At 36.2% G+C, this 27,788-nt stretch overlaps 2 protein-coding genes across 7 annotated transcripts; both read right to left on the bottom strand.

Annotated features, from left to right (window-relative positions):
• Nucleotides 1-284: 284 nt before the first annotated feature.
• On the bottom strand, nt 285-14,583 carry LOC129731335 (sodium-coupled monocarboxylate transporter 1-like). Of its 5 annotated transcripts, none has more exons than XM_055691236.1 (9): nt 14,429-14,575; nt 8,140-8,513; nt 7,914-8,073; nt 3,727-3,792; nt 2,793-2,844; nt 2,664-2,731; nt 1,196-1,600; nt 761-1,141; nt 285-706 (listed from the first exon to the last, which is right to left on the bottom strand). In XM_055691236.1, the coding sequence occupies exons 2-9, from the start codon at nt 8,460-8,462 to the stop codon at nt 287-289; spliced, it is 1,875 nt and encodes a 624-aa protein (XP_055547211.1). In that variant the 5' UTR covers nt 8,463-8,513; nt 14,429-14,575; the 3' UTR covers nt 285-286. The 5 variants fall into 5 exon arrangements, with proteins under 5 accessions (XP_055547211.1, XP_055547207.1, XP_055547209.1 ...); XM_055691232.1 differs by lacking the exons at nt 285-706; nt 761-1,141; nt 1,196-1,600; ... (1 more) ...; nt 2,793-2,844; nt 3,727-3,792 and adding exons at nt 3,857-4,386; nt 4,811-5,441; nt 5,498-5,652; ... (1 more) ...; nt 5,832-5,883; nt 5,939-6,004 and having other exon boundaries at nt 8,140-8,510; nt 14,429-14,583; XM_055691234.1 differs by lacking the exons at nt 285-706; nt 761-1,141; nt 1,196-1,600; ... (1 more) ...; nt 2,793-2,844; nt 3,727-3,792 and adding exons at nt 3,857-4,386; nt 4,811-5,441; nt 5,498-5,652; ... (1 more) ...; nt 5,832-5,883; nt 5,939-6,004 and having other exon boundaries at nt 8,140-8,510; nt 14,516-14,558.
• A 277-nt stretch (nt 14,584-14,860) lies between these two features.
• LOC129730234 (sodium-coupled monocarboxylate transporter 1-like) lies at nt 14,861-18,394 on the bottom strand. Of its 2 annotated transcripts, XM_055689392.1 has the most exons (7): nt 18,115-18,394; nt 17,827-18,052; nt 17,713-17,764; nt 16,266-16,333; nt 16,049-16,203; nt 15,360-15,990; nt 14,861-15,297 (listed from the first exon to the last, which is right to left on the bottom strand). In XM_055689392.1, the coding sequence occupies exons 1-7, from the start codon at nt 18,366-18,368 to the stop codon at nt 14,899-14,901; spliced, it is 1,785 nt and encodes a 594-aa protein (XP_055545367.1). In that variant the 5' UTR covers nt 18,369-18,394; the 3' UTR covers nt 14,861-14,898. The 2 variants fall into 2 exon arrangements, with proteins under 2 accessions (XP_055545367.1, XP_055545368.1); XM_055689393.1 differs by lacking the exons at nt 17,713-17,764; nt 17,827-18,052 and having other exon boundaries at nt 18,158-18,394.
• Between the last annotated feature and the right edge of the window lie 9,394 nt (nt 18,395-27,788).

The following is a 27,788-nucleotide window of genomic DNA, read 5'->3' as shown; positions in this document are numbered from 1 at the left end:
TTTATGTTTTTGCTTACAACTCAAACTTGTACTTCTTATTCTTAAATTTTGGTCTTAAGGTGTTAAATAAAATCCAGCGAAAATCAAATGAAAAGTATGGTATAACAAAAAATTTGAAGTACCTACATAACATTTCATGCGAAAAATGTAGTTTTTTTTTTTAAATTTAAAGTCATGACCTTGTTGCGAAAAAACGCGAGCGAATTCTGGGTAAAATTTGGCTTATTACAAACTTCCGATATCTTAAAAATTTGACAAATGGTATGGAATAAAACAAAGGTTTTCTTTATTCGGGTTGACGGATATCTTCATTTGTTTTATTATTAAGTGGATATTCATTCAATGGGGTTTGTTCGGCCTTCTTAGTCTTCTTCGATACGAATCTTCTAATAAATGGCGCAAATAACTTCGAATCCTTTTGATTGCTGTCATCCTTCTTCTGCAATACACTTATTATTGACCCAACGGTACAAGACACACAAGTTCCAAAAAGAGTGAAATAAAGATATGACACGTGATGGAGCGACTTCTCCATCTCGTCAAATGTTGGTTCTGGATTAGCAGAACTTGTAAATTGATAAGTGCAACCTGAAACCGTTACCGCTTTACTAGAATAAATAATCTCGCCCGTAGCAAGTGACGCTTGTGATCGAAAACAGAGGTAGCACATTGAAAGTAGACCCGAAATCCCTCCATACAATGCTCCCTGAAATCAGAATATAGTTATTTCTTCATGCCAGTTTTCGTGTTTTTCACTCACCGAAGCTGTAACCCATGGCATCATAATACCCATTACAAAAAGTCCAAACAAAGGACCACCTGCAGTTGAGCTAAGTGTCATTGTTAGCTGCATCACTGCACCAAGATGCTCGACAATGTAAATAAAAACTACCGAAATGGCTCCAAATAACACCACAGATCCCCGAAGTACATAACCAATTTGAGTTTCTGAGAGATTTTTTCCGAAATATGGTTTGCAAAAGTCTTCATAAGAAATGGCTGCTAAGGCATTCAATGCTGATGACAATGAACTGAGTGCAGCACTAAATATTCCAGCTACAAAAATTCCTGCAGCCCCTGGATAATCTTTGAATACTTCCATTACAAATAGTGGTACAAGCTGGTCTTTGGCTTTTGCCAACTATAAAAAAAAACATTTGTTTATTCCTACTACCATCAGGTTTTGTGAACATACATTAGTGCTTAGTGGATCGCAATCGTAATATGTGGCGTAGATTACCATTCCTAGGCAGAATAACACCGAAAAGGTTAACAGCAAGCCACAAATAAATCCCCGGCAAGCCTTCCTGGCATCATTCAATGTTGGCAGTGACAGAAACCGTTGAATCATGTCCTGGCTGCAGGATACTCCGTACGAATACCAAATCGTACCACCAATCAGGATGGTCCAAGCTGAATGTCGAATTGTTGGGTTCGGATCAAAGTTAGGCGCCTCAATGCGGCTGCTACCAAAATTTCGTTCCCAAATTACTGCCGGGCCGCCAACATCGATTACACCCTTGATCAGCACCACCAAAAGAGCACCCAAAGTGACTCCAGACTGAACAACATCTGTCCAAATGACTGCTTTCAAGCCACCCTATAAGAAGAAACGGAATGCTACTTATATTACGTTTGATAATCTACATCAGTTGGGCTTTTAGACGATGGAAGATGATCGTGGTTACAAAATATTTGAAAAAATCTTTCGGCCAATCATTAGTTGCCATGTACCTATCAAGAAACAGCGCATTTCCATTGAAATGCATAGATTTCATGGGTGATCAATTCCACCCAAATTTATCTTACAGCACCTTAGAGAATTCTCTGATTTATTACAAAAAGTAAACGACAGAAATTATATTCATAGCCATAGGGGCTTTCGTGAGTACATACCAGTACTGATTTGAAATAAACATTGATAGAAAAAAATCAACATGAAGCAAATTATTTAAACAATATTATACTAAGTGGTACCCGGTTCTACATAATTGCATAATAATTACAAAACAATACGAATAATTTCGTATACATAAAACTGCAACCCGTTTCAGCCCGTGCAGATTTTTATTTACCAATACTCGATTGAAAGAATAGTTTTATTTCGTGAAACGCCAGCAATCACACACCAAATCTCGACTTAAAAAAAAAACATTGGAACTTACCCGAATCAACCCAGTGATACCATATGGCATGATTTGACATACGGAACAGGTGTCGACCTAAAATGACTTCAATGACATGTCCATCACTTGAAAATACTTTAATGAACACTAAAATATGCTGCTTAACAGAGACAAGCACACCAAGTTAGTTTGGTTTTATACGTGGATGCAGTTGCTATCCAAAGTTGGAAAAAGTAAAATATTCGCGGGAATTCTGGGCTGATTCGGGTTGAAAAAAATATGTTATCGAGCATTTCATGAACTAATCTATGTTTTTTGATCGGTGAAGAAAAGTGAAACTTTAACCGTTTCAAGGCACGGTTTTGCGAAGTTAGATTAAGCTCAAATTTCGCATGGAAACTTCTTTCGAGGAGCCGAAATTGTTGAACCCTACCGCTAAATGATATTTGAGAGTCAAATTTTTAGCACACTAATGAGCATTTATATGGAAAAATAGCAAGATTGATTACTTAAATATTAAATATACCGATTACTTACCACACTGGTGTAGAATATACATATTAAACACACAATTGGCGTTATCGTATGGATATTTATACCGGTAACTGCAAATTAAATTGGCTATAAATTGAATACATTTATTTGTAGCTGAATCAGTTTTCATACCTTGATTAAATGCTAAAGCAGGAACGTAAATAACGATTGGCATCCATAGTAGCTGAAATTATTACAAAACTGGATTAATCTTTGCATTCTAGTTTTTGAACAGAAACGTTGATCTGTCTGTAATTTATCATCGGTGCAGTTTTGGATTTTAAGTAGAAACATGATAAGTCTCAAATATCAACAAACCAAAGAAAATTCTCCTCGAGCCAGGAAAAATACATAGTAATAAAGTAGAATATATTATCACAGACGAACAGACGTGCCTCTTCGAAGAAAAATCCTGAAAAATCTTCGTCCTTATTCGAAACACGTTACACTCATGCGCCACCATGTGAGCTTATTGCCTACTAACTAATTTTCGTAAAACAGCTGTATTTGCTAATGAGTGTGCACGCTTGCTCAAATCAACACCAGCGGCATCACTGACGGTTTTTGTCTTCGATAATAAATGTACACGCTTGATTATAGCGACACTAGCGGCATTACTGCCCACTAAGCGAAATTTCAAAATGATCGTTATTTTTCTGGTCGATGAAATCGTCATCGAGAGGCACGTCTATTTGCCTGTGATATTATAATATTATTTAGCTATAAACCAAATAACTAGAGACAACATCATTATTATCAACAATAAAGTTAGTGAATCTAACATGGTATGAATTTTTTATGTAAATAGATTAAGGCTTCGTCAGGTCTACTCTCTCTGTCATTTTCACCTAAAAAATATTGTGGCTAATATTTATTTCGCTTCAGGCCATGAAGAGATACAGAAAATAAGATTTATTTTGTTATATTGTTAGTTTGCATCTTAAAAGCCGTTACAATTTTCAGCGTTATAGATGTAACCATTTTTGAAACCTACTAGACGGTTCATTTACTATGCATTTTTCCTTACATTACATCGACACCAACAATGGAAAGAAATGATACTTACACAAGCCACGGTGAATAGAATTGACCCAAAAATTCTCATCCGTTGATCGAATCGTAACTGCAAATACTGCAAAGTACAAAAAAAAACTTTGCGATAAGCTTTCTCTAGCAATAAGGTTGTATAATGCTTTCGAGGCAGGGCTTTCTCTAAGTACTAAAAGCTGCAATATTTCTCTTCAGTCTTGAAATATTTCACTTTATTCTGCTTCCCTTGTACCAAACAAGTGTAGCTTCAAAGCTGAATATCTTTCGTTTCAAACTCATGTAATACTTCTGCCATGTTTTTCACCTTAGTTGATTGATGATATTTGCGCAAAAACGGTGCTAATAGAAGAGGATCAATGTACATGTCCTCCGGTCGGTATCCGATAGTGAAGCTCATAACAACCGAAAAGAGATAACCTATAATGGTAGGTACTAATGATCCTATCATGGTGTAGTAGAGAAATGACACGTGGTGGAACGATTTTTCCACCGTCATTTGAGAGCTGTCGGCAGGGAAAGAGGAAGTTTTGTTTAGCGGAGTGAAATCATACGCACAACCAGCAACCGTCACCGGTTTCTCAGCGAACACAATCTCTCCTAGCGCGATCGAAATTTGCGAGCGAATTACAATGTAACCCATCGTTATCAATCCGCCAATAGTTCCAATTATGGCGCACTGCGGAAATAAGGCGATTGTTAACATGCATAGTTAATCAAATTACAGCATTAAGTATCGTGATCGTTATACCCAATGTTTAAGACCTATTCAAAATAAATTTATCTTTGTCCTCTCTGTATTTCACATATTTCATGATATCAAGGAGTAAATCCGATGGCGCCGATAGTTTGAGACAGCAAGTAAGAGCCTTGGTACAACAGTGGAGAAAAGGTGCCAACGAAAACTAAATACCAACACACAAAAACATTCTGTCTGTGTTCCGATTTCGGTATATAATTATTTTGAAATTCTATGAAAATCTGTTAGTTATATATCATAAGAGAATTCAACGTTATAATAATGTTAATAACGCGAACATCAGGTTCGTAGAAAAAGATCACGATACTCAAACGGATTAAATGCGAAGGGAAACTCAACTTACCGTTCCATTAATGCGTGGAATAAATATTCCCATCAAAAATAGTCCAAAAAGCGGTCCTAGTGTAACTGGTCCCAAGCTCATAGACAGTTGTAGAACTGCTCCCATCTTCTCAACTACCACCACCAAAACTACTGCTAAGGCTCCGAAGATTAAAACTGTCGCTCTCATTAAGTATCGAGTTTGCGTTTCACTTAAAGGACGTTTTACGAATGGTTTACAAAAATCTTCCAACACAATAGCAGAGAGTGAATTTAGACCCGTAGACAAGGAACTCAGCGCTGCGCTGAAAATACCAGCAACGAAAAGTCCCGCTAGGCCTGGGTAAATGGCTAGAACTTCCATGACGAGCAATGGCACTAACTGATCTTTCGCCTTGGCTAGACCGGTACTGAGAGGATCGCAGTCATGATGCATTGCAAAGATCAAGAGACCGTTATAACAGCATAGTGCCAAAACAGCCGTTGTTCCTACCATGAAAAAGACTAAAGCTTTCCGCGCAGCACCTAACGTGGGAAGTGCTAGATACCGTTGAAGCATGTTCTGATTGATTGCGTTGGTAGACGTCCAGAAGAATGTTCCACCAATAAAGAGATTCCAAAATGTATTTCTAGTCGTTGGGTCAAAATCGAAACTAAAAAAGTAATGTTTATTAAAAAGGAAACCTAAGGTAAAACTGGTAATGCGTACTCTGGTTTGTCAAACCGCTGTCCTATAGAGTTCCTTTCAATAACCACACCAAGCCCTCCGACATCTATGGTTCCTTTCACGATAACGATAATCATCGCGCCAACCATGATAGCTGTCTGTATGACATCCGTCCACACTACAGCTCTTACACCGCCCTAAAACAGCTTATAGCAATCGATCTCTTAGACATCCAAAAAAAAAAATTAACTCACCACACTAGTATAGAATATGCATACTAGACAAACAATTGGCGTAATGACATGAATATTAACTCCAGACACTATCAACAAAATAAATTAAAATTTAAGGTAGCATTATAATCTTAACAGCCTACCTTGGTTAAATGCCAACGCTGGGACGTAGACAACTATCGGGAGCCATAGAAGCTACAACGAAAAGAGGAAATTAAGTTCCGGACAACCTTAGGAAATTGCCACCTACCAAAGCCAAAGTAAACAATAATGACCCTAATAGTCTCATCCGCTTATCAAATCGCAGCTGTAAGTACTAAAAATAGATAATGAACAGATGTATCTTTGTAAATCAATCGGTTGTCATTTCCTTCTTTTTCTTATTCTACTTTTTATTATTCTTTTTCTAATTCATTTTCGTTTTTCTTTTGTCTTTTGGCTATATGGCCACCCAATATAAATTTATGATAGTCGAAGATATCAAAAATATATAAAACACCCTGTGCGGCCCCTATTTGATTCGAACATTTAGAGAAAGTTTCCCAAAAACACACATTCAGAAATCCATTGGTTTAAAGAGCTACCTGAAAAATAAGTATTTTCTTAAATACCTACTGGTGTGATTAGACGTAACCGCCTTATCTTGCTTACAAAAATAGATTTACAGTATTATATGAGCCGTTGCGGAACAGAGTGGTCTAAAGACCATTTTTTTCGAACATGAGTTTTTTGCATAAACCGCATCTACTCAAGAAGCTGAAGTTGGGAGATTAAGAAAATTTCGGAAAATCGAATTTTAAAGCTGATTTATTCCTTGTTGAAAATTCGTTCGAAACAGAATGGCCGTTTTGTTTCTGAACAGAGTGGTCTATGTACATAAATCGATGTAATACTATCATGTAACACGTAACATGTAGCATATTACATGTGATAAGGAACATGCCACTTGTTTTGTACATGTCACAAGTAATATGTAACATGTTACACGTAATGTAACACGAAAAATGTAACATGTAAAATATTATGTAATATGTAATATCTTGTGTTACATGTGATGTAACACGTGACATCTTACATGTGACATGCTTTATGTATCATATAACATGTGACACTAGCCATTTTATACGATTTACCGTCATTTTCTTTATCATTTACCGGGTTTGTGATCATAGACCACTCTGTTCCGAAACGATACGAGGATTCCAGTGAATATATATATATATATGAAGTCAGAGTGGTCAAAATCACCGATTTCGCAAAGAAACTGTTAATTTTATGGATCCCAATGTTAAACCACTTCATAACCTTTATATTAGAACACTTTGTTTGAGAGAATCCGTTGAACAGAATTTTATTCAGATTTTTCGAAATTTGCTTCTCCTGAACAATTTGCTTGATGGCACATAGACCACTCTGGTTCGCAATGGCTCATATGTCAGAGCATTTTTACATACTAGAGCCTTTAACTATACATATTCTGCCAAGCTAATTCCATAGACTATTTTTTGGAATGTTTTTAGCCTGTTTCTTCTCAAACGGAATGTTATTTGGGGGTACGATGCTAAAAGAATCTATTGAAGTCAATAGAAATTTCGTGTTTCTAAACCTCGCAATTGTCTTATACTTTAAGGTTTGGTTACGAAGGAATTGAAACAGAGGGTAAATTATCGAATTGCAATGTAGTTCAATGAGCTTCTATTTAAAATATTATGATTTGACCTAGTTTATATCTTAATTTTTGATCAGTTATGAATACCGATATCCAGTCTAACTTTTTTAGAGGCAAACACCAACAGTTGAGTAACGTATTTACTCTAATAAAAAAAATACATGGCATTGATATCATAGAAGCTGGAATATTAAAATATATTTTTGTTTATATATCACAATAATAACAGAACTAGTAGGTATGTGAAATAAATTGCAAATTACCATCATGATGCCATTTGACAGTTTACAGAGCTTGTTTGTAATACTTCAGCGCCCACCAAAATTCAGCGCTTCAAGTAACAAGCGGCAGTAAGACACATTTTATTCATTTATTTTCAGAAAAAAATACCAATCAGATAGGCTAGGTTTGAAATTCTAACACTTTGTAAATAAAAAATTTTATAAGAAAAAATTTACCAATACATTAAAATAAAAATTTAAGGATTCAAGATTTGCGCGATTGTTCTAAAAAGTCTCTCTAGAATATTTTACAAAAAATTTTCACAATTACTTACCTCATAGGCTGAAGTTATCTGCAAGTCGTGAAACACGGGAAGAAATATATAATGCATCACAAATCCCATCAGTATTATGGCAAATACTATATAACAGTATTGTGTTCCATATACGTAGATCTCCGTGGAAGTTCCCAATAATGAAATTCCTGAAATCCAGCTATAGGTCCACAAAAATGAGTTCATCACTCTAATGACTTTTCCAATATTATTAATATCAACTCACCTGGCCACTAGAGAAACCGCCACGGGAAAAATTTTCATCTTTCTCCCACCAACCAAATAATCGAGAGCTTCTGAATCCCGCCGAGCAGTTTTTCGATTTTTGTGCTTAACATGATCTTTGTAACCGAAAAAGATTCCTATAAAAATGCAACTAACTAACATCAGCACAAACACCAAATAGTCTGGCCAGTTAAATCGCTGCAGTGACCGGCTCAATTCATCCACACTCTGCGCGTAACCGTTTGCAGCAACGGAGGTCGCGGTAGTTGAATCGATCAACCAGGCTTCGGAAGCTGTCGATACTACTTCGTCCACATCGGCCATTTTCACCCGCTGCTATAGTCCGATTACAATGACAATGAGTAAAGTGATCTACTGCGAATGGAGAGAAAGGATTTATATGAGTGAGCGACTACGGCGTGGATTCCGGTCGTGTTTGCGGATATAACAAGGCAGATAACAATTTGGATGATCAACTCAAACACCACTCTATCTTTGTGCGGGTTCCCTCCGTTGATAAAAGATTTAATTTATGATGAGTAGACTGACGACACTGAAGCTAACATTTATAGTCTTCGTGACGTTGCTCGATGTATGATCTTTGTTGTGTCAAGCAACAAATTTTTTTGTTGGGACGCAAATTTGCGTAATTTACATATTCTTTTTTGCTTGTTTGTCTACAGAATCAAAGGATTCTGTAGATGAGTTACGATACTTTCAAGTGTATACTAAAATGCATACACTCTTTCAGAACCTTGAGTTCTAACCTCATTGAAGCTTTCTTTTGTTGGGACAAAAATATTTCGCCAAACTTTTCCCTGGCGTACAAGTAGTTGATGTCACAGTTAGCGATTCTTCATTTTTTCAATAGGGGGGATGTTTTGTAATGAATTAATTATTTACTAATATTTATTCAGTTTTCATATTGTGTATTCTGCCACAAAAGGTGACATATCAACACTATTACATATATTCTAAATTTTTTAATATTAAATAATCATTAATTGCTATCGCAATTAAGTGAACATGAGTGTACGAAAATCTACTTGATAAGCAAAAAATGGATAGAACTTAAACCTAAACATACTCCTAATTTACTATCTATAAAGCGAGGTAATCGTTTTAATTGAGGATTGCAACGATTTTCCCGGCTTTTATTGATAATTTGATTTGACATATTTTCTAATGTTTCCACATTAGTAAGCCTATGTAGTCCAGTTGTGCTAAACCAGGGAGGATACCCCATTATCATTTTCAAAAAATTATCCTGAATCCTTTGAAGCATCTTCTTCCTAGTTGTACAACAGCTTGTCCAGATAGGGACTGCATTAGAGTGGCCATATTTTATATGGCCGTTTTTTGAAACTATCGATCTTAATGGGCGCCGGTCTGAAAAAGTTTCCTATTGACCTCTACAATAAGCAACGAAAATTTGAAGTTCATCGGAGTATATTTAATGAACCCTTTGTGCTTATATTTGAGAAATCGATTTACATGAAAATTGTATGGAGTTTTTTTCTTTTTTTAACATATATCTCTCGATAAACTTATTCAAATACACTTGTATTTTCATAAAACAGTAATATTATCATCCTAATTTAAGTTTAAAAAAAATCTATAACTTTTGGTGTTTGTTAAAAGTTTGTATTTTGAATGAGGTGTGTATTTTTTCGATAAATCAACGACATGCAATATAAACTGAAATTCGCTTAATTATGTGTTGAAACACGGTTAGAATTTTTCATAAATTTAACATTAGGTATAGAAACCAAAAATGGCCGACTTCCAGTCACCATTTTGAATTTTCAAAGGCCCAAGAATCGATAACAGTTAATGCGTCAGATGTAAAAACGCTATTTCATGTTAGCTGCGGTGAAGCAAACATAAAATAGCGTTTTCACAGGAAATGCATTATCTATTTCCGAGTCTTATGCTTCTAAAAATTCGAAGTGGTGATTCGATATTGGCTGTTTGTGGTTTCAGTACCGTTTCACCTTAAGGACCATTCGCTTTTAATCACCCGATCATTTTTTGTTTAATTTCAAACAGGATATCAGGCCAATTCATCTTATTCTGGGATTACTACAAGCGATTCTTCATCATTTCAGTTACAGCGTCTGAGACGACTATCAATTTCGGCAAAAGTGAAAGAATCACGTAGAGAATTCATAACCTTATTAATACATTAAACAGCACTCGTACATCCGAAAAACACCTGACTGTGAAGTTTGACTACCAACAGGGACATGTCTTTAATGCAATTTATGGTCGATGGTCAGAACTTTTGGATCATTGAAGCTGTGAGTGATTTGATTGGCTGTGAATGAGTTGATTTCGTTAAATGCTCTTGTAAAACGGTAAATGACAAGTGTTTAAGGTCCTATGCTCTAGCCATGTAATATATTTTGCATAAAAGTTCATAGAAATGAAGAGAACAAGTAATATTGGTTAGTTTCCGAAACTTTTTAGAAATATTTCAATCCACTAGCGTATTTTAAACTTCTAGGGCGATATTTTTGCCGTAGCTTGAATCAATTTTAAGCGCGCCCAAGAACTTTGCACTTCCATCGAAACTCATGAGAATTGCTATTCGATCAACTGGAAATCTACCGACCGTATTTGATAAAATTCACCGTCTTAGTGCATTCAGATCACTAGTGCTGAACTGTTTCATAGAAAATAATAGTAATAATAATAATAATAATAATAATAATAATAATAATAATAATAATAATAATAATAATAATAATAATAATAATAATAATAATAATAATAATAATAATAATAATAATAATAATAATAATAATAAAAATAACATTTAATCCAAACAAAAAGTTCTTATTAATTTTAATAATTTTGCTTCACCAATCCGATTGTGGCGGTTCACTTCACGCAGTTGCTGCAATTAAGTACGATTAAGGATATAATCACTGAATGGCAGTTTCAAAACCTCTAACGAATATGAGAAGTCATTCATTCATTACGTAACGTACTAAGAAAAAGGGGATATTCAACGAAGAGTTCCATTGCGCGAGGCCCTCATGCAAAATTGCGGTATTTAGGGGTGGGCGGTGTTTAAAATTGCTACAATTTAGCGTTACGTAATATATGAATGTCCCTTATGATATGATTTTACAATTGAAGAGTATTTCGACGCAAAATATACAACTATTTTAAGAAACTAAGGCAAAAAACTTCAAAAAGAGATGAAAAAACAGTTCTTATGAGAATCTATTTTTTTTAATAGAAGCGTTTTGTGGGTCCATTAAATGAACTCGGATCAATTTCAAATTTTCATGGCTTACACATTTAAAATTTATTGCCGGGTCTCGGTTATTTTTGCCGAGAACGGCACCACTGAGTGCTCGGTTAAAAAAAGAATGACAGCTGTCACATTTTTTCGTAAATCTCGGTGTTCCTAACTGAAATTTCAGCACAAAATATCCGTAATCTCGACAGTGATAGCTCGGTAATAATTTATGCCGAAATTTCAGTTAGGTTGAACCGAGATTTACGAAAAATTGTTACAGCTGTAATTATTTTTTAAACCGAGCACTCAGTGGTGCCGTTCTCGGCAAAAATTACCGAGACCCGGCAATAAATTTTAAGTATGTATTTTTGGAGTAAAAAAGAAACTTTTTCCGCCCGGCGCTCATCGAAATCGCATGATGTGACAAAAATGGCCACTCTAGATTGCATATATCATTACTGGTCTAAATATTTGTTTGTTAATTTTCACAGTAAGCGATTGTTGTCAACTTTATCGTGCGCGGAAACTTGACCTTGAATTTTTCAATGCTATGTTGATAACGTTAAACAAATCTTTTATAACACGATCTTGAAAATCCTTGTCTTTTTTGCACACTTATCAAACTATGAAGGCCAAAAACATAGGGTAATGAACGGCTTAAACAGTGGCGCCTATTTTAATCAGTTGAATGAAACGACCCTCAAACTCCTGAATTTTGATCATCATGGCTAGAACGAACACTCCCTTCAACTAGCTGACTTACAAATACATAAAATACCATTCAACACAGAAAAATCTGTGAATAAACATCAATCGAAAAGAATCAACCATAATTGCAGCCATTTAGGCGCCACTTCGGGTGCTGATGGAAATCCCCTGCTAAACAGATGCAAACTGCTTAGAATAGGTTTGGGGTGATTGGAATAGTGTCTCTCGATAGGAGACTTTAATTGATTACTGTTAAAGTTTGCTAAATCACTTTTACAATCTGAAAAAAATGCTGACAGAGAAAAAGATAATGAGCTAATTGATATATTCATGTTTGTATTTCATTTTACATCTTAAGAGTATTTCGTCTCAATACACAGACGGCTACTAAAGATGCTTAAAATATGTTCCCTACCCTAGGATTGTCGTGAATGTTTGTGATTTACAATAATTCTAGTAAAATTTTCATCAAATTAAAAGATAAATGCTTGTTGCTAAATGTGAAAATCTTTGAGAGTACTGTAAAACGGGGTTACATTGATCATATTTTTCACTTTTTCGTGAGTATTTATATATTTTACAACTGAAATTACAGGTTTTATATTTTCAGAACTAGTACTGGCATTCTTAGAACTTGCGAAGGTAATTTTTAGAGCCCTTTTTGAACATTAAAAACATTTTTTTTTCGTCCTTGTTTCAATTTTCCTTATTTGGGGTAACTTTGATCAGTTTCAATCTCGAATAGTTTTGAAACCTTTTTGAACTAAAAATGTTAGATTATGCTTTGATAACATGTTTAGATACGCTTTCCGGATTGACATCACGTTCTCTTGCTCTAGCCAAGACAATAAATTTAAATACAATTATTTTAGTTGATTAGAAAACTAGTTGAAAATTAAATAACGGATTTGGAAAACTTGTCAATGAATGCGAAATGTTCAATATTCGACGAGAATAAAGTGCTTTTTTGGGACTTTCTGAGGGTAAGAAATATTACGGTCAAATTAATTTTAAAATTTGGTCATCAAAACAAAAAAAATCAACCAATACAATATTGTTCAGGCCTCGAATGACACAAAACTAAGATGTTATACTTAAATTTAGCATAAGTAATCACGGAGCAGTTTTATTTCAACTATTCATAAGAAGGGTAAAACTGATCAATGTCACCCCGCTGATCAATGATACCCCGTTTTACGGTAGTCACGAACTCAAACAGGTTGGAGAATTCGAATATTTGGACTTGCTAGTGATTAAGAACAATGCAATTAAGAGTTACTGTACATCTAGACAAACATTTTAAATAAGGATGCGCTAACGTGTGAGGAAAAAAATCCGAACAACTTCTATTTGGTCTACGATTTCAAAGTGCTGAAATGTGGAAAAATCCTTTCCACAAAATGAAGATCCACTTTTATATAACTGGTCAAGTTATGCTTAGTTGAGAATAAGGCGTTGTCGGAAGAAGACCATCGTAAATTGATTTTCAATTTTTGTTAGCGAAATAAAGAAAAATCGAAAAGTGAAGTGTTCCACTATTTTAAAAATCTTGGATATGTAAAAAAAAAACATTTATATTATTTTTATTTATTTTCAAACTCTTCGAGAATGGAAATACCTTCAACAGAAAATCCGGTTCCGAACGAAAATGCACTTTACAAGAGAGCAAAGTTCGAGCGAAATTGAGAGCGGAAACGCCTGGTCGGTCGGCAAAATCATATCGTGAGCTGAGCAATAAATATCAGATTGATTCAAAAACGATGAAAAAGTATCTGTATGAAATGGGTTCAAAACTAGAATATAGGTATCATAAAAAGTACAAAGTATTGTTTTGGCCAGACCTTGCATAGTCACACTATGCTAATGCAACTTTAGCGGATTCGCGGCAAGGCAACATCGGGTTTATTCCGAAAGGATACAATCCTCAAAATGTACCACAGTTGCAGTCTATTGAAACTTTCTGAGCAAATTTGAAATGAATGGTCTACCATAAAGGTTACAGAGCAAAAAACGTCGAATGCATGATAGAAAAATCAAGAAGTAGGAATTTTTACTGTTCAAGATCCTCATTGTACGAATTTGTACCATAGATTAATATGCGGCTAACCCGCGCACAATTCCCGAGTGATATCATTATAAAATCAGGGCAGAAACCATTTTTTTCTTCAGAGTTTTGTTAAAACTTACTTTGACACACACACATATCAAATTAATGGAACAAGCATTTCACGATCTTAAAAAGTTACATCGCATGTTAAACAACGAGAATGGAATGAAAGCTTCGGAATGCCAGTGTCAGTGTCACATCACTATCACAAAATCAAGTATTTACCTTTGGATGAAAATCTAAAAATAATTCATTTACGAATAATTTTCACGCAGAAGGTGAGAATATATTTCAACCTAGAAAAACACACACCCGTATCCGGTAATTCCAGCTAGTGGAAAGATCCTACGTAGACTAAACCAGCATCCACCGGTGGTTGACCAAGTAACTGCTCGATCCCAGCAGAGAGATCTGCATCTGATTCGATGACAACTTGTTAACTTGGTAAATTATGATGTTTAACTTACCTTGTCTGTCTGATAATAGCAGCGACAGCTTCAGATTCACCTAATTTACACCAGTAGACTCGACCTATCTCTAAGAGCAAACATCAAAGACGTTGTCAACGTCCGTCGCGTGCACGCTTCTTGCAAAGTCTTGGCCATGATGAGCGGAAGTCTCTGTTGGAACTTTCAACAATAATTTACATTTTAAGAATATTTTAGAACAGTTTATTATTTTAAATAGAACGATGATTACAATTTCGTATCAACTTCTTTGAAGGAATGAACTACACCAACATTGTTAGAATGGCGCGGAGAATAAAAATACTGTCTAAGAAATGGTGCGATGAGCAGTGGGTTAAGTTTCGAAATATCCTGTCGACCACAAACAAATATGGACAAGAGTGAAGACACCGACGTCACACTAGCTCCAATAAGTGTGTAGTAAAGAAACGAAACATGATGAACAGATTTTTCAATTGATACTGGATGTTGTGCCATCACTGTACTATTGTCAAACGTATACAAACATCCTTCAATCGAAACGGGTTTAACAGGATAAATGATTTCTTTAGCAGCAATTGCTATCTGACCTCTTATGACAATGTAAGCCATTATAAGTAGACCTGTTGCTGCTCCAATCAAAACACTCTGAAAAACAAAACAAAAACAATTATTCGAACGTTGAGAACAATATATTATAATCTATATACTTTCGGTTTGACCCACGGGAGCAACATTCCTGTTAGGAAAATCCCTAACAAAGGCCCAAGTGAAATTGGAACCAAACTCATGGATAACTGGAGAACAGTTCCGAGTTTTTCTACTAGTGTTACAAGTACAAGGGCAACTGTACCGAAAAAAAATACAGTTCCTCTCATCAAATATCGAGTTTGTCGCTCTGTCTGTTGATTTTTGAGGAGTGGCTTAACGAAGTCTTCTAGCACAATGGCTGCCAAGGAATTCAGGCCCGTCGATAGAGAGCTAAGTGAGGCGCTAAAAATGCCTGATATGAAAAGACCAGCCAATCCGGGATACCCGCCAAGTACCTTCATAACAAGTAGTGGCACCAGTTGATCTTTGGCCCGAGCGAGCTTTGTAGTCAATGGATCGCAGTCATGAAATGTTGCATAAATTAGTAATCCATTGTAAAAACACATAGATATTATACATATTATTCCGATTGTATATATAATCAAAGCTCGCTGAGCGTCGCGAAATGACGGTAATGATAAGTATCTTTGAACCATCATCTGATGGATCGAATTCTTCGCTATCCAAAATACTCCTCCACCGAAAATAATTGTCCAAAAAGTGACTCTTTCCGTAGGATCTAAACTAAAACTTCAAATAAGTACAAGGGTAAGTGTCTCACAAAACAACGTTATTCTCAAATTCATACTTTGGAGGTTCTATCCTGCTGCTAGCCAAATTTCGTTCAATTAGAACTCCAATTCCACCGATATCTGACGTTCCTTTCCACATAATTAATATCAATGATCCAACCATCACAATCGTTTGCAAAACATCTGTCCATACCACTGCCTTGATGCCCCCCTAGAAAAGTAAGATATGTTATAATTCTCGTAATTTTCACCGCACAGTACAGGATTGCTTACAATTCCTGTATAGAAAATGCAAACTGTACAAACGACCGTTGTTATGAAATGCACGTTAATTCCTGAAACTAAATAAAAGAACAATAGAATAGACATCAATAAATATTAATCGCAAAATATGTTCATAGAAGCTAGAACAACAGATCGATGCAAAGGTGCTACATTTGTTCAGACTTTCGGTTTGTTCGAGACAGACTTTGGAGCCAACTGACAGACTTTGGAGTGCACTGGGCGATTAGAAGTAGCGCTACGATCTCACTGATGCAATGCAACAGTCCTTCTTAAGCTGGGATTCGAACATACGACGACCAATTGGAATGTTATGACCCACACTGATTTATTCGCTTGAAAATATTTGCATTTTCGTATACCTAACACAGTTTAGGGTTCAGTCGTTTACGGTCGCTTGCTACTGGGAATACAAATTCTGACGCTTAAAACGATTAAGAGCACGCATAATTCATGTGAACCTTCGATATATTGTGCAAAGGCCCAATCCAAATTTGCACTGGTTTTGTGTCGCTTGTGACATGGACTACGCAACCAGCTGAGGTTCCGTAGTTTGCAAATTCCCACAAAACTAGCGCTATATAGGACGCTGATATCTCCGGTGGTCATTGACGGTCATGAAGCATGGACACTGAGAAGAGCTAAGGCGTAAAGTTCTGCGATCGATACTCGGTGGTAAATTACAATAACAAGTGTGGCACAGGCGCATGAATCAATCACAATTGGTACCAGGTATACAAACATGATGATATAGTGAAGGTAACACAGTTAAGCTGGCTTCAGTGAGCTGGACATGTAGCCAGAACGCCTGACAAAAGAGCTGCCAAAAATATCAGCAGACAATCAGGAAGAGTCCGTTGACTTCGTGGTAGGCCTCGCACTTGGTGGATGTGCGCGGTGGAAGACAATGCACAATCTGCTAATGTACGAGGTGGCTTGAAAACGACTGCTCTGCCTAAGACAGAAAAAGCTGGGTATGTCTAATTCTTTCGTTAGACCGATGAACGGTCCGTCGGCCAACACAGTGAAGTAGGTAACGTGAGTTTGTGTGCAAATTTTTTTGCTGCTTTAGGATATTTATAAGTATAATATTCAATTTTTATATACATTCTGCCCTATTTACCAGATAAAAAATAATGCCCATACTGTTTTTGTTTTAACAGCATGTCAGTTGTACCAACTCTATATATACCATCGTAACTTTCTCTCCAGTATTTTTTCTATCATATCTCTTCTCTTTAAAGCAGTAAACGTAAATTTGAAGAATGAGAGATGAATGAACTAACGATGTGATGAGCATGAATTTTAATAACAGGTACTTGAACCTTGAACTCCGTTCAAGCTCGTCTGCAGTGGTAATCATAATCTAGATATATCAACTATTTCATACGTTCACCATTTTATACAAAAATATTCATTATACCTGACAATAACATACCTTGGTTAAATGCTAATGCAGGCACGAATATTACAATTGGTAAATGAAGTAACTGAAATACCATCGGATCGGATTAATAATGATTTGTTATGCTTAGTATCATTTGTAACCTACCGTAGCCAGAGTGAATAATACTGATCCTAGTAATCGCACTCTTTCATCAAACCGTAGATTAAGATATTCATACACAGAAGTAATTTCCAATGCGTGAAATATAGGAATGAACAAATAGTTCATGCTAATAGCCATCAAAATTATACCAATAAAAATAAATCCAAAATGTATTCCGTACAGATACGTTTCTGTTGATGCTCCAATCAAGGCAATACCCGAAATGAAGCTATTGAAGTTGGTTCAAAAATGTTAACTCTATTATTTTATCATTTCATATCAGAAGAATACCTCGCTACTAATGACATTGCAACTGGGAAAATTTTGAGCTTACGACCGCCAACCAGATAGTCCAAAGCCTCGGAATTTCGCCTCGACATTTTCTGTTGCCGGCATCTTTGGTGATCTTTCCATCCGAAGAAAACACCGATCACCAGACATACTACTAACATGCACGAAAACACTGCATAATCAGCAATACCGAACCCTTTCAGTGATTCACTTATATCTTGCACGCTCAAAGTTTGAACAATAGTAGAATTCATTGCAGAATGACACCAATCACTATCACCGTTCTATATAATGTGATCCGTTCGTGATGGCATACTCGAAAAATTTTCCTTGAGAATCCTGTTCTTCTACGCCATAAAGCATATGGCGCTATGATTTACTGTAGGATTACGTACACTGGAGAGTAATTAAAATTCATCATCACAGTATCTCTGTACAATATACCTTATTCAAGTAGTAAAATGACACATCATCGTTTATAGCTTTACTCTACCGAGGTTATTACCTATAACAAAACTAAAACATTTTCTTACGAAATTGACAATAGACGAAATTGATAACCACTTTCTTTTATGCTTACCAAATAAAGATAATTTAAAATATTTCTTATTCATCCTTATTTATCCTTTATATTAGGTTCAGAAATCAAACTACAAATTTTGATATATAAGAATATGATGAAAGGATAGAAGTGTATAAGAGTTAAGAGGAACCCAGTATTGAACGCAAGTTACAATTTTACATTAATAACAAAAAGAGTTTTTTTTTCTACCACAAAAGATCAAAACAATGGTCGCAGTGGTCCAAATCTTTCAAAAAAAAAAGAGTTTTTTTTTATGTACCCAACTGCGACCAGCAATTTTTATCTTTTGTGGCATTGTCCTAACGTTTCTTACTGTTTACAATTTTTTTTCCTTTTTACAGTGTGTGCTTGTATTCTTTCTGACTTATGGCTATGGGTAGGTAGATGAAATTTTCGAAGGTTCAAATAAAAGTTTTCAGTTCGGAGAGAAATTTTTTAGGCGGAGGGGCCTGAGAATTAATCCATGTTTATGCCCTGTGGTATCGAATGGCCTGACTCTACTAAGATTCGAACACGCGACTTACCGCTTGTCAAAGCAAACTCTAGAACCTTGCGGCTACGAAGCTCCCCAAAAACGTTTTGTTGATATCAAATTATAAAGCATATATTTATATGAACGTATTCGTCTGTTTCATTAGAAACAAAATGTCAATAAATTCTCTGATTTAATATTTTTAATCTGGAAGCACTTTGACAATTGAACGTAATTAGGCTGATACAAATTTCGAATTCTTTTTATGTCCAAGGTTATAAATAACACCGAGAAGAAAAAACGGAATATCTTGAGTAAAAACTTGTATGCATGTTACGACGTTTGTAACTTGCATTCAAATGAATGCTGAAATGCCGGCTATTGTGTTGTGTCGCTACGTGAAGTGATTCCGTACCAGGCTCGCTGCTGTTTGGCTGTGTTGTTCTGCAGCAAACGGCTGCAGCTTCGAACGCTCGGACAACCAACCCTGCTGGAAGGAAGAAGTAAAGAGGTACGTGCGCTAGATTTAACGCAATGGATGTAGATCCCTCGCTTCCCACGCCACCATCACCGAACCCCGGATTGGCACTTTCAGCGGTTGTAAACTTCAGGCCGAAAGCAGGGCCGAAATCGAAATCCTTGTATATTTCACAGCTTCGAAAGACCTGACGTCACATTATAAGGCAGTGACTGAAATTTCATAGGTCAGGCCGAACAAGCTCAGTGTCGTAGTCAAGGACCATAAAAAGGCCAACGATATAACTTGCTCCGAGGGAATCGTGTCGTGGAAATCGACGGTGTCGTGACCGATTCGAGTCTGTTCGTCGAGTGCATTTTGGAAAGTGCTACCAGGTACCTTAAGAATAACGAATGTCCTGGTGTGAAGGTGCTCGACTGCAAGCAATTGCGGTCGGTATCGCTCGTCGGTGGCAAAAAAGTATATACTCCGTCAGACTCGTTTCGAGTTACGTTCGCCAGATCTGCACTACCAAGCCACATCTCGATCCACCGGGTTCGCCTCTCTGTACGGCTCTGCGTGCCCCGCGTCAGGAACTGCCTGAATTGCAAGCAATTAGGCCACACAGTCGCCTAATGCTGCAATAAGGCACGTTGTGGCAAGTGTGGGGAGAATCATGCTGATGATTCCTGCAGTAAAAATGCTGAAAAATGTATTCACTGTGAGGAAAATTTGTTACCACTTCTCCCATTACATCAAACCATTTCGATCTGTTGTTCTCTGATGAAACCGATTCTGACGATTCACCAACGGAAATCCTGGGGAGTCTAGAAAGAGGAAAAATATTTCCTCTCCTAAACTTCCTCGAAAAGGTCCTAGGATTCTTCAGCGTGAAATGAAAGGTACAAACGAACCTAAAAGTGCTGCAGAAAAACAGAAGCAAACTTCTCCTGGGCTTGCAAATTTAAAGTCCCAGAAGGAGTTCCCAGCACTTCCAGGAACATCTAAAACCCCAGTTGTTTCTTTTACACATCCAGTTGATAAATCAAATGCTGGATTGGTGAAATTTTCAGACATTGTGGACTGGATTTTCGAAACTTAGCTTTCAATGTACCCGATCCAATTAAAGTTTTTCTCACAGCATTCCTCCAAACAGTTAGATCATTTTTGAAGCAGTTGACTGCCCAATGGCCCCTCCTTGCAGCGATTGTATCCTTCGATGGCTAATTCATTCACTTATATGAAGGATTCTATCTTTTTCTTACAGTGGAATTGTGAAAGTATTTTACCAAAAATTGATTCGTTTAAAGATTTGATAAATAAAAGAAAATGAGATGCATTTTTCCTTTGTGAAACTTGGCTTACTTCGAACATTGATCTCAACATCCATGATTTTAACATTATTCGCCTTGATCGAGACACCCCATATGGAGGAGTACTTCTAGGGATTAAGAAGTGCTATTCTTTCTATCATATTAACCACCCCTCGATTTCAGGTATCGAAGTCGTTTGAATTGATAAACTGTTTATCTTGTCTGCAGCCCTGTGTATTGTTTCATCGGTTAGCTATTTCTAGCTTTTCCCATGATTTAAGTTCGCGCTTGACGACGGATTTGGAGGTGCCCAGAAATGGCTCAGATCCAATGAAATGCTGTGATCTGTGAAAAATGATCCTTGTTTTTTCGGGCCCAGATCTCCTAGACAAAAACAATATGGCACGCTAGCCTGGGGGGCTAATGCGGTCTCGACCAACTAGGTTAGTTGAGAGAATTCGTTATCGATATTGTTTTCGGCACATTTTGCATGTTGTAGGATAAGTACAACGATACACCGTGCCCCAGTGCTGAGTCGAGAAAATTTTCAGCTCGAAAAGATCCTCGACCTGATCGGGAATCGAACCCGATATCACAACCGTGTGGGAGAGCTAGCCGACCGACATCGCTAACCACAAAACCACGGGGACCACAAAATCTCCCAGACGGTCTCACCTAATAAGTCAGTCGTCGCAGGTTCGAGTCTCAGCTCGGAAAAGCTTGTTAGTGTCAGTAGGATCGTAGTGCTAGCCCCGCAATTGTCCTGTACACTGATCAGTTGGCTGCGAAGTCTATGTATAAGCAAAACAGGAGGTCGAGTTCCGAATCGGAATGTAGCACCAAAGCTTTGCTATTTTGCTTAGTCATGTCGGGCCAACTGGTATAATAATGATGACGTGTCACTTCGATACTGCCAGTTATATGAAGTGCGGTGTACAGAAAACACCTGGGCAATATTAGAATAGATTATATGTCCACACAAAAAAACAAAAAGGAAACGTATTGTCGACAGTCCTGCAGTTTGCAAAATGTAAGGAAAATTTACTTTTTACCACCAGTTTAATAACAATGTCAAATTTAAACAATAAAGCATTAACAACAATAAATTATTGATATAGAACTTATTGTTCATTTTATAATTCTTTAAATTAAAATTCAAAATAACTTGACAAAGGGAAGCGTTCAATGAATTAACTGTTGTGAGCTTTTAAGTTGGAAACGATTATTTAAAATGTTCAAAATCATTGAAACATGAATATCTTGAAAAATGTTGAAATTGAATATTTTCCAAAAACTTAACCTATAAAAAAAAGTTTCTTTCATTTCTCGAACCTGGCCTGTTTACAAAAAGTTTTGTTATAATTTCAAGCTTCTTTAAAACAAAAAGGCCATATTAGGGAACTGCTCCATTATTCATCTCAGCCCATATATTCGTCTCATTCAACATGAAAACACAATTGTAAACAGGAAAAATCGCATATTTTCTCATAAACCAATTTGCTAATCTATGGAATGGATTCTTCTTAGTTCACTTTAGATTCCTCATAAAGTATAATCCTCAAAAACTCACTTAAAAGCACCAAATTTGATATTATAGTTGGGCATCTGCACTCGAAAACTCATTTAATTCAATCACCTACCTTAGAAAACAAAATCCACGCAACGTTCTATACGGCTACAACGGGACTCGGTCAGCAGCCAACCAAAGTGTTTTCATCACTAGCGGACCACTTTTTATTTTAATCACTAAACAAAATCACTCTCTAGACTAAGCATACTTTAGTCTTTGAAATGTTCACCTCAAATTTCCTAAAACAAGCTTAAATTAGTAGAAATATATGAGATGAATTTCTACAATTCCTAAATATCAACTGTATGTATTTTAATCTGTTTTCACTGCGTTGAAGAAAATCAAAAGTTGCCAAATCAGTTTCTGTTAATACGAAAAAATCATACTGAAAATGTTGAATTATTCCGACATAATTGCCATAAATCTACAGCACTGTAGTGGTTACCTAGGTTACCAATTTTGCACGTAAACAACTGCAGCGGATATCTAGGTAACCTACTACGACGGGGTGCGGCTACGTTCAATTATGATAATGTGTTTCATTCATGATTAACAGTGTGATGAATATGGGGGCGTCGTGAGATGAATAATTGAGCAGTGATTCATGTTTTGAGATGGATATGGGAGCATTGTGGAAAATGGTTTGTTTTACAAAATTCAGGATAAATCTATTTATTTTTACTAAATATACAATGCTAAACGATTTCATATGAGCACGTTAGCATATTTAGTTTATTTGTTCAATTATTTCGTGAAAATTTGGTGTTTAATCCGTGCATTCTTCGTGAATAGCTGCCTAATGAAATGAATAATGGAGCAGTTCTCCTATATTCAATTTTTCAATTGAAATTTAGTGTTTTTTTAGAATTTGCTCTAGTCAAAAATATTTTTCCCGGCGGCGTATATTTTTTTCTGCGGTGTATATTTTTTTCGAGCTTACAGCATCATCAGTTCCCTACAACTCTTTGTCCGACATATTTTCTACACAACCAAAGGTTTCTGAGCTACAATGCTTCGAATGAATTCCATGCAAAATGTATACGTCTTTCATGAAAATTACTCTCGGTTCTGAAAAATTTTTCCACGCACAGAAAAGACTTAGTTTTCTAAAGTAAATATGTGTGCAAACTTTCATTTAAAACAAGAACTGGATATTGATCACCAGTTATTCGGCGTCGTTTTGCTCTATAGACTTGCGATAAGGGCAGATAACGATTCAGATGGGAAGCCCTTCCATATTTGGTAGCGCAGATGAATCGAAATTTTTCCGTTCTGATAATTTCATTATCATGAAGAGTCAACAAACAATTCAATCATCAACGCTGCTGAGGTTTTCATTTATTCTAACGGTATGATCTTGTCTCTAACGTATTCTTGCAAATTTGTTGTTTTGTAGCAGAACAGGAAAAAATAAATATCAATCAGCGCAAGATACTGAACATTGAGACGTCTACAGCCTTTCAGGTACACTTTTGATGGTCATGGCCAGGGCAATGCTATCGCTGTTAAATCTCATATATTGACTTTGTACCTTATATTACAATGATCCACGATGTCGCCTGACAAATGTTTTTAAAGCCTAGCAAAACATTCATTTAATTAAAATTGGCCATCAACTTTTTACTCTCGCATTAGCATGATGTCATCGATGTGTTACAGAATAAACTGCATCTTTAAGAAATTGAAAAATTTTCAAAGTTTGTTTATCTAGGACAGCGGTTCTCAACCTTTTTTAGTCCGCGTACCCCTTGGCGATATTTTCCAAATCAATTGTACCCCCTGACTTGGAATGTTTTCGCAGAGTGGGAGAGAGCAGTGGCAGATCATGATGTGGTAGTCTAGTTAAGATTTCTAATTGAATTATGATTTATTTGATTGCTACAAGAGCAAGTTTGTATAATAAAAAAAGTATTATGAAAAAATCTTTCTGTGTCCGCCATTACTGATTTTTCTTTCGCGTGCCTCTGAAAGCTTTCGTGAACCCCAGGTTGAGAACCAGTGATCTAGAATATTGAACATCTTCGGCAGTGGTTTTCTTCGACATGTTCACAAACTCGGCGAGGAAAACCAATGCCGAAGACGTTCAGAAATCTACAAAAAACAGTGTTAAAAACAGTGCATAAAAAAATTTAAAAAAACTTCTTCAGAAGATGGATGATTTTGAGAGCCTTTTTTAATGCAATAATTTGCACAATCTGAGATTTTTGAACAAAAATTCAATGCAATTTTTGATCATTTTCAAAAAAGCGCTTCATCATATATATCAACTTGGACAAGAAATTTTTCTCCACAACACTTCTCTTCAGACCTAAAATCTCTAATCTGAACGGTAGATAATTTATAGACCATAGCACGTTGTACCCCTAAGTAACTAGTTGGTGGATGGTTCACGATAAGGAAAAAAAAGAATAGATTAGTCTGGTGGAAGACAATCGGGTTATGAATGAATCCACAAGCACTAACGCGCGCAGTATGACAGTCAAAATCACTCATAGGAAAATATTAAACTGACTATAATCGCTTAATAGTCTCAAATAGATTTTCATACAAAAAAAAGAGAATACAAAAAAGTTGTTTTTATTCCAAACAGTCAGCAAAAAAATGAGGTCAAACTGTTCCATATTAAAAATAATCGCATATCAGTCCCGCTAAATGTTTTTCTTAAGTATGGCAATATTTTGTTAATTTACCTAATTTTTTTTAGGGATTTGAACATGAATATGGTTCCGATACTTTAAAGTTTTCATTGTGCTTTGTTGGATCCACAAATCTGGTTATCAATTTAAATGCACGTCTCCTCACTACGGGCTAGTGATAGATAACGATGCATCCAGATAAGAAACCAGCGACCCTTCCATATTTGGTAGCGCAGATAGATAAATCGGATTTTTCATATCATACTGATAATTTTGTTATCAAGTTATCAAGTCCATTAATCTCACTTACTCCAGTAAATTATGAGTTATAGAATATTCTACAGAGAAACAATGCAAATGATTTTGGAACTTAAATAAAAGTATTTGAACGTAAAAGAACAATTTTCTTTTGTAAGATAAAAACAACAGGTTGGACTTTTTTGAGTTCAATTATTTCGTTTTGAAGCCGATATCGCAATCAATTTATAAACTAAATCAAATTTTAAAGTATTTTTAACCCATTTACCTCGAAAACTTCGTCCCGCCAATTTTTGTGTTTAAAAAAATTATTTGTTTACAGTCTGTAAATGCACGACGAATCGGCCATAGGATATAATCAAAGTCAAATGATAAATCTTTTGAAATGATTGGTTTTATCGGAATGACAACATCCTCGACTTTTGGCTAGAAGTGATGTACCGTAAACTGGGGTGACTTTGATCAGTCTACCTCTTTTTTGAATTTGTCATAAAAGACGCTCGTAGAGCTTGAGATTTGTCGTAACCTTAACTAATTGTGTTTAGATATGTCTACATTGCTACTATTCATGCATTTCCTGCTATTTAAATAGCGTTTCTCATACTAAAATATAGATTGAAAATAAAGTGGATTTTGAGCGATTTTTATCGCATACAAACAATCGATTCAAGCAGATACAAAATAACAAGCTACGATACGTACAGTTTGTTTATTTTGATCGCATATTTGTTATTAAGATAAGAAAATATTAATACAACGATTTTCATTATTATTTTTGAATTTTTCTTCTCAAAGACAATGTTGAATCCCAATAATCTTGACAGTGTATTACATGTATTTTCTTAACGACCACCCAAGACGTCACGTAACGTGCAACTTTGGACCATTAGATGAGTTATATTCCACGTGAACTAGTTTTTGGTGTTTTTGGACCCCCTTCCCTATCAATGGACAATCGTTCATACATATTCTAAAAATTTTGTATGAATCTTGGACACTCGCCCACATAACCACGCTCGACGCCTGGGTTCGAATCCCACCGCCGACATAGGTGTCGATGGTGATCCACTCACAACCAACCCAACTGGTCTAGATTCAATCCTAGCCGACACCGGGAGATTTTCTGAGGCGAAAAATCTCTGGGAACACGCCTTCCATCGCATGAGGAAGTAAAGCCGTTGGCGCCGGTCCGTTAATAAACGGGTCGTGAGTTAGGGTCCTGGATGTGGAGTTGCCTCCCTGGGCGTCGGTGATTGGCCACAACAGTGGCGGAACTAGACCGACGGAAAATAAGCGAGAATAAAAATCGCCTACATAAACTGTTCAGTAGACTGTGGATAGCCCCGAAATTGCTTCTTATGTTTATAAACTCATTGAAGTCGTTTTAGGTTGTTCAGATTTGCAAAAGTAGCAAAGTTGCACTCCTATTTTATCTAAACAATGAAGTGATCAAAGTCACCCCGGAATGATGATTGATTTAAAAATTTTAAAGCATATTCAGAAACAGCAGAATTGTTGCTTAACTTTTAAAGTAATGACTGGATCTTGCTCAATGCATGCCAGTACTCATTTTAAAAATATCAAACAGTTTCATATTCAGTACATTTTTAAAATATTTAAGATATATTAAAAAAAGGTATCAAAGGCACCCCAGCTTACGGTACTCTATTCTGAAAATATCCATACATGGGTGGTATTCGATCATTTTCAGTTGTTTTTTGGCATCAATCTGATTTCAGAGATACCCACATTGAATGATATTCAGTGATTTTGATTGTTTTCTAGAAATTGAAAATGGTCATCTTTGAATTTGAAATGTTGTCTTCTATGCATCATCACGATTACGGAAATATCCATATTGAGTAGTATTCACTCATTTTCGGCTGTTTCCCAGAAGTTGCCATCTTACAATTCAAAATGGTGTCTGCGGTCATTGACCTCCCTTCCAGAAGAGGGAGGGGTTTCGAACTATCTTAGGGGCCATCCACCCTCCCCCCAAGGCTGTCCACGTAGAATGTGGATGGCCCCTTAGTCACCTTTCTCGGCCCCTAAAACCCCTAAATACAAAATTTCACGGCGATGGGTTCAGTAGTTTCCAAGCCTATATGGAAAAGACAGACAGACAGGCAGAGCTGCATTTTTAAATCGATGAAAGATTTTGATTTTTTCCAGTATTTCCAGTTGAATGAGATTGAAATCGATACTTTAACACGTCAAAGGATGATTGATTGATTGTTATTGCATTAAAAAAAAGCAAAGCCCTAGTGCTACATTCCGATTCGAAACTTGACCTTTTGTTTACACAGACTTCGCAGCCAACCGTCAAGTGTACAGGACAATTGCGGGGCTAGCACTACGATCCTACTGACACTAACAGTCTCTCCC

The sequence above is a fragment of the Wyeomyia smithii genome, chromosome 3, assembly GCF_029784165.1.
Source record: "Wyeomyia smithii strain HCP4-BCI-WySm-NY-G18 chromosome 3, ASM2978416v1, whole genome shotgun sequence".
Classification (NCBI taxonomy): domain Eukaryota; kingdom Metazoa; phylum Arthropoda; class Insecta; order Diptera; family Culicidae; genus Wyeomyia; species Wyeomyia smithii.
This window is presented reverse-complemented; position numbering and strand designations above follow the sequence as displayed.

Bases quoted from the DNA above. Each gene is read 5' to 3' on its own strand.
- LOC129731335 (XM_055691232.1), bottom strand. From the start codon at position 8,462: ATGGCCGATGTGGACGAAGTAGTATCGACAGCTTCCGAAGCCTGGTTG. The intron at 8,074-8,139 runs GTGAGTTGATAT...GTGGACCTATAG, and splicing joins GCGGTTTCTCTAGTGGCCAG to CTGGATTTCAGGAATTTCAT. The intron at 5,884-5,938 runs GTAGGTGGCAAT...TTTTCGTTGTAG, and splicing joins TATTGTTTACTTTGGCTTTG to CTTCTATGGCTCCCGATAGT.
- LOC129730234 (XM_055689392.1), bottom strand. From the start codon at position 18,368: ATGAATTCTACTATTGTTCAAACTTTGAGCGTGCAAGATATAAGTGAA. The intron at 16,334-17,712 runs GTATGTTATTGT...TCTTTTATTTAG, and splicing joins TGCATTAGCATTTAACCAAG to TTTCAGGAATTAACGTGCAT. The intron at 15,298-15,359 runs GTATATAGATTA...TTTGTTTTTCAG, and splicing joins TCCCGTGGGTCAAACCGAAA to AGTGTTTTGATTGGAGCAGC.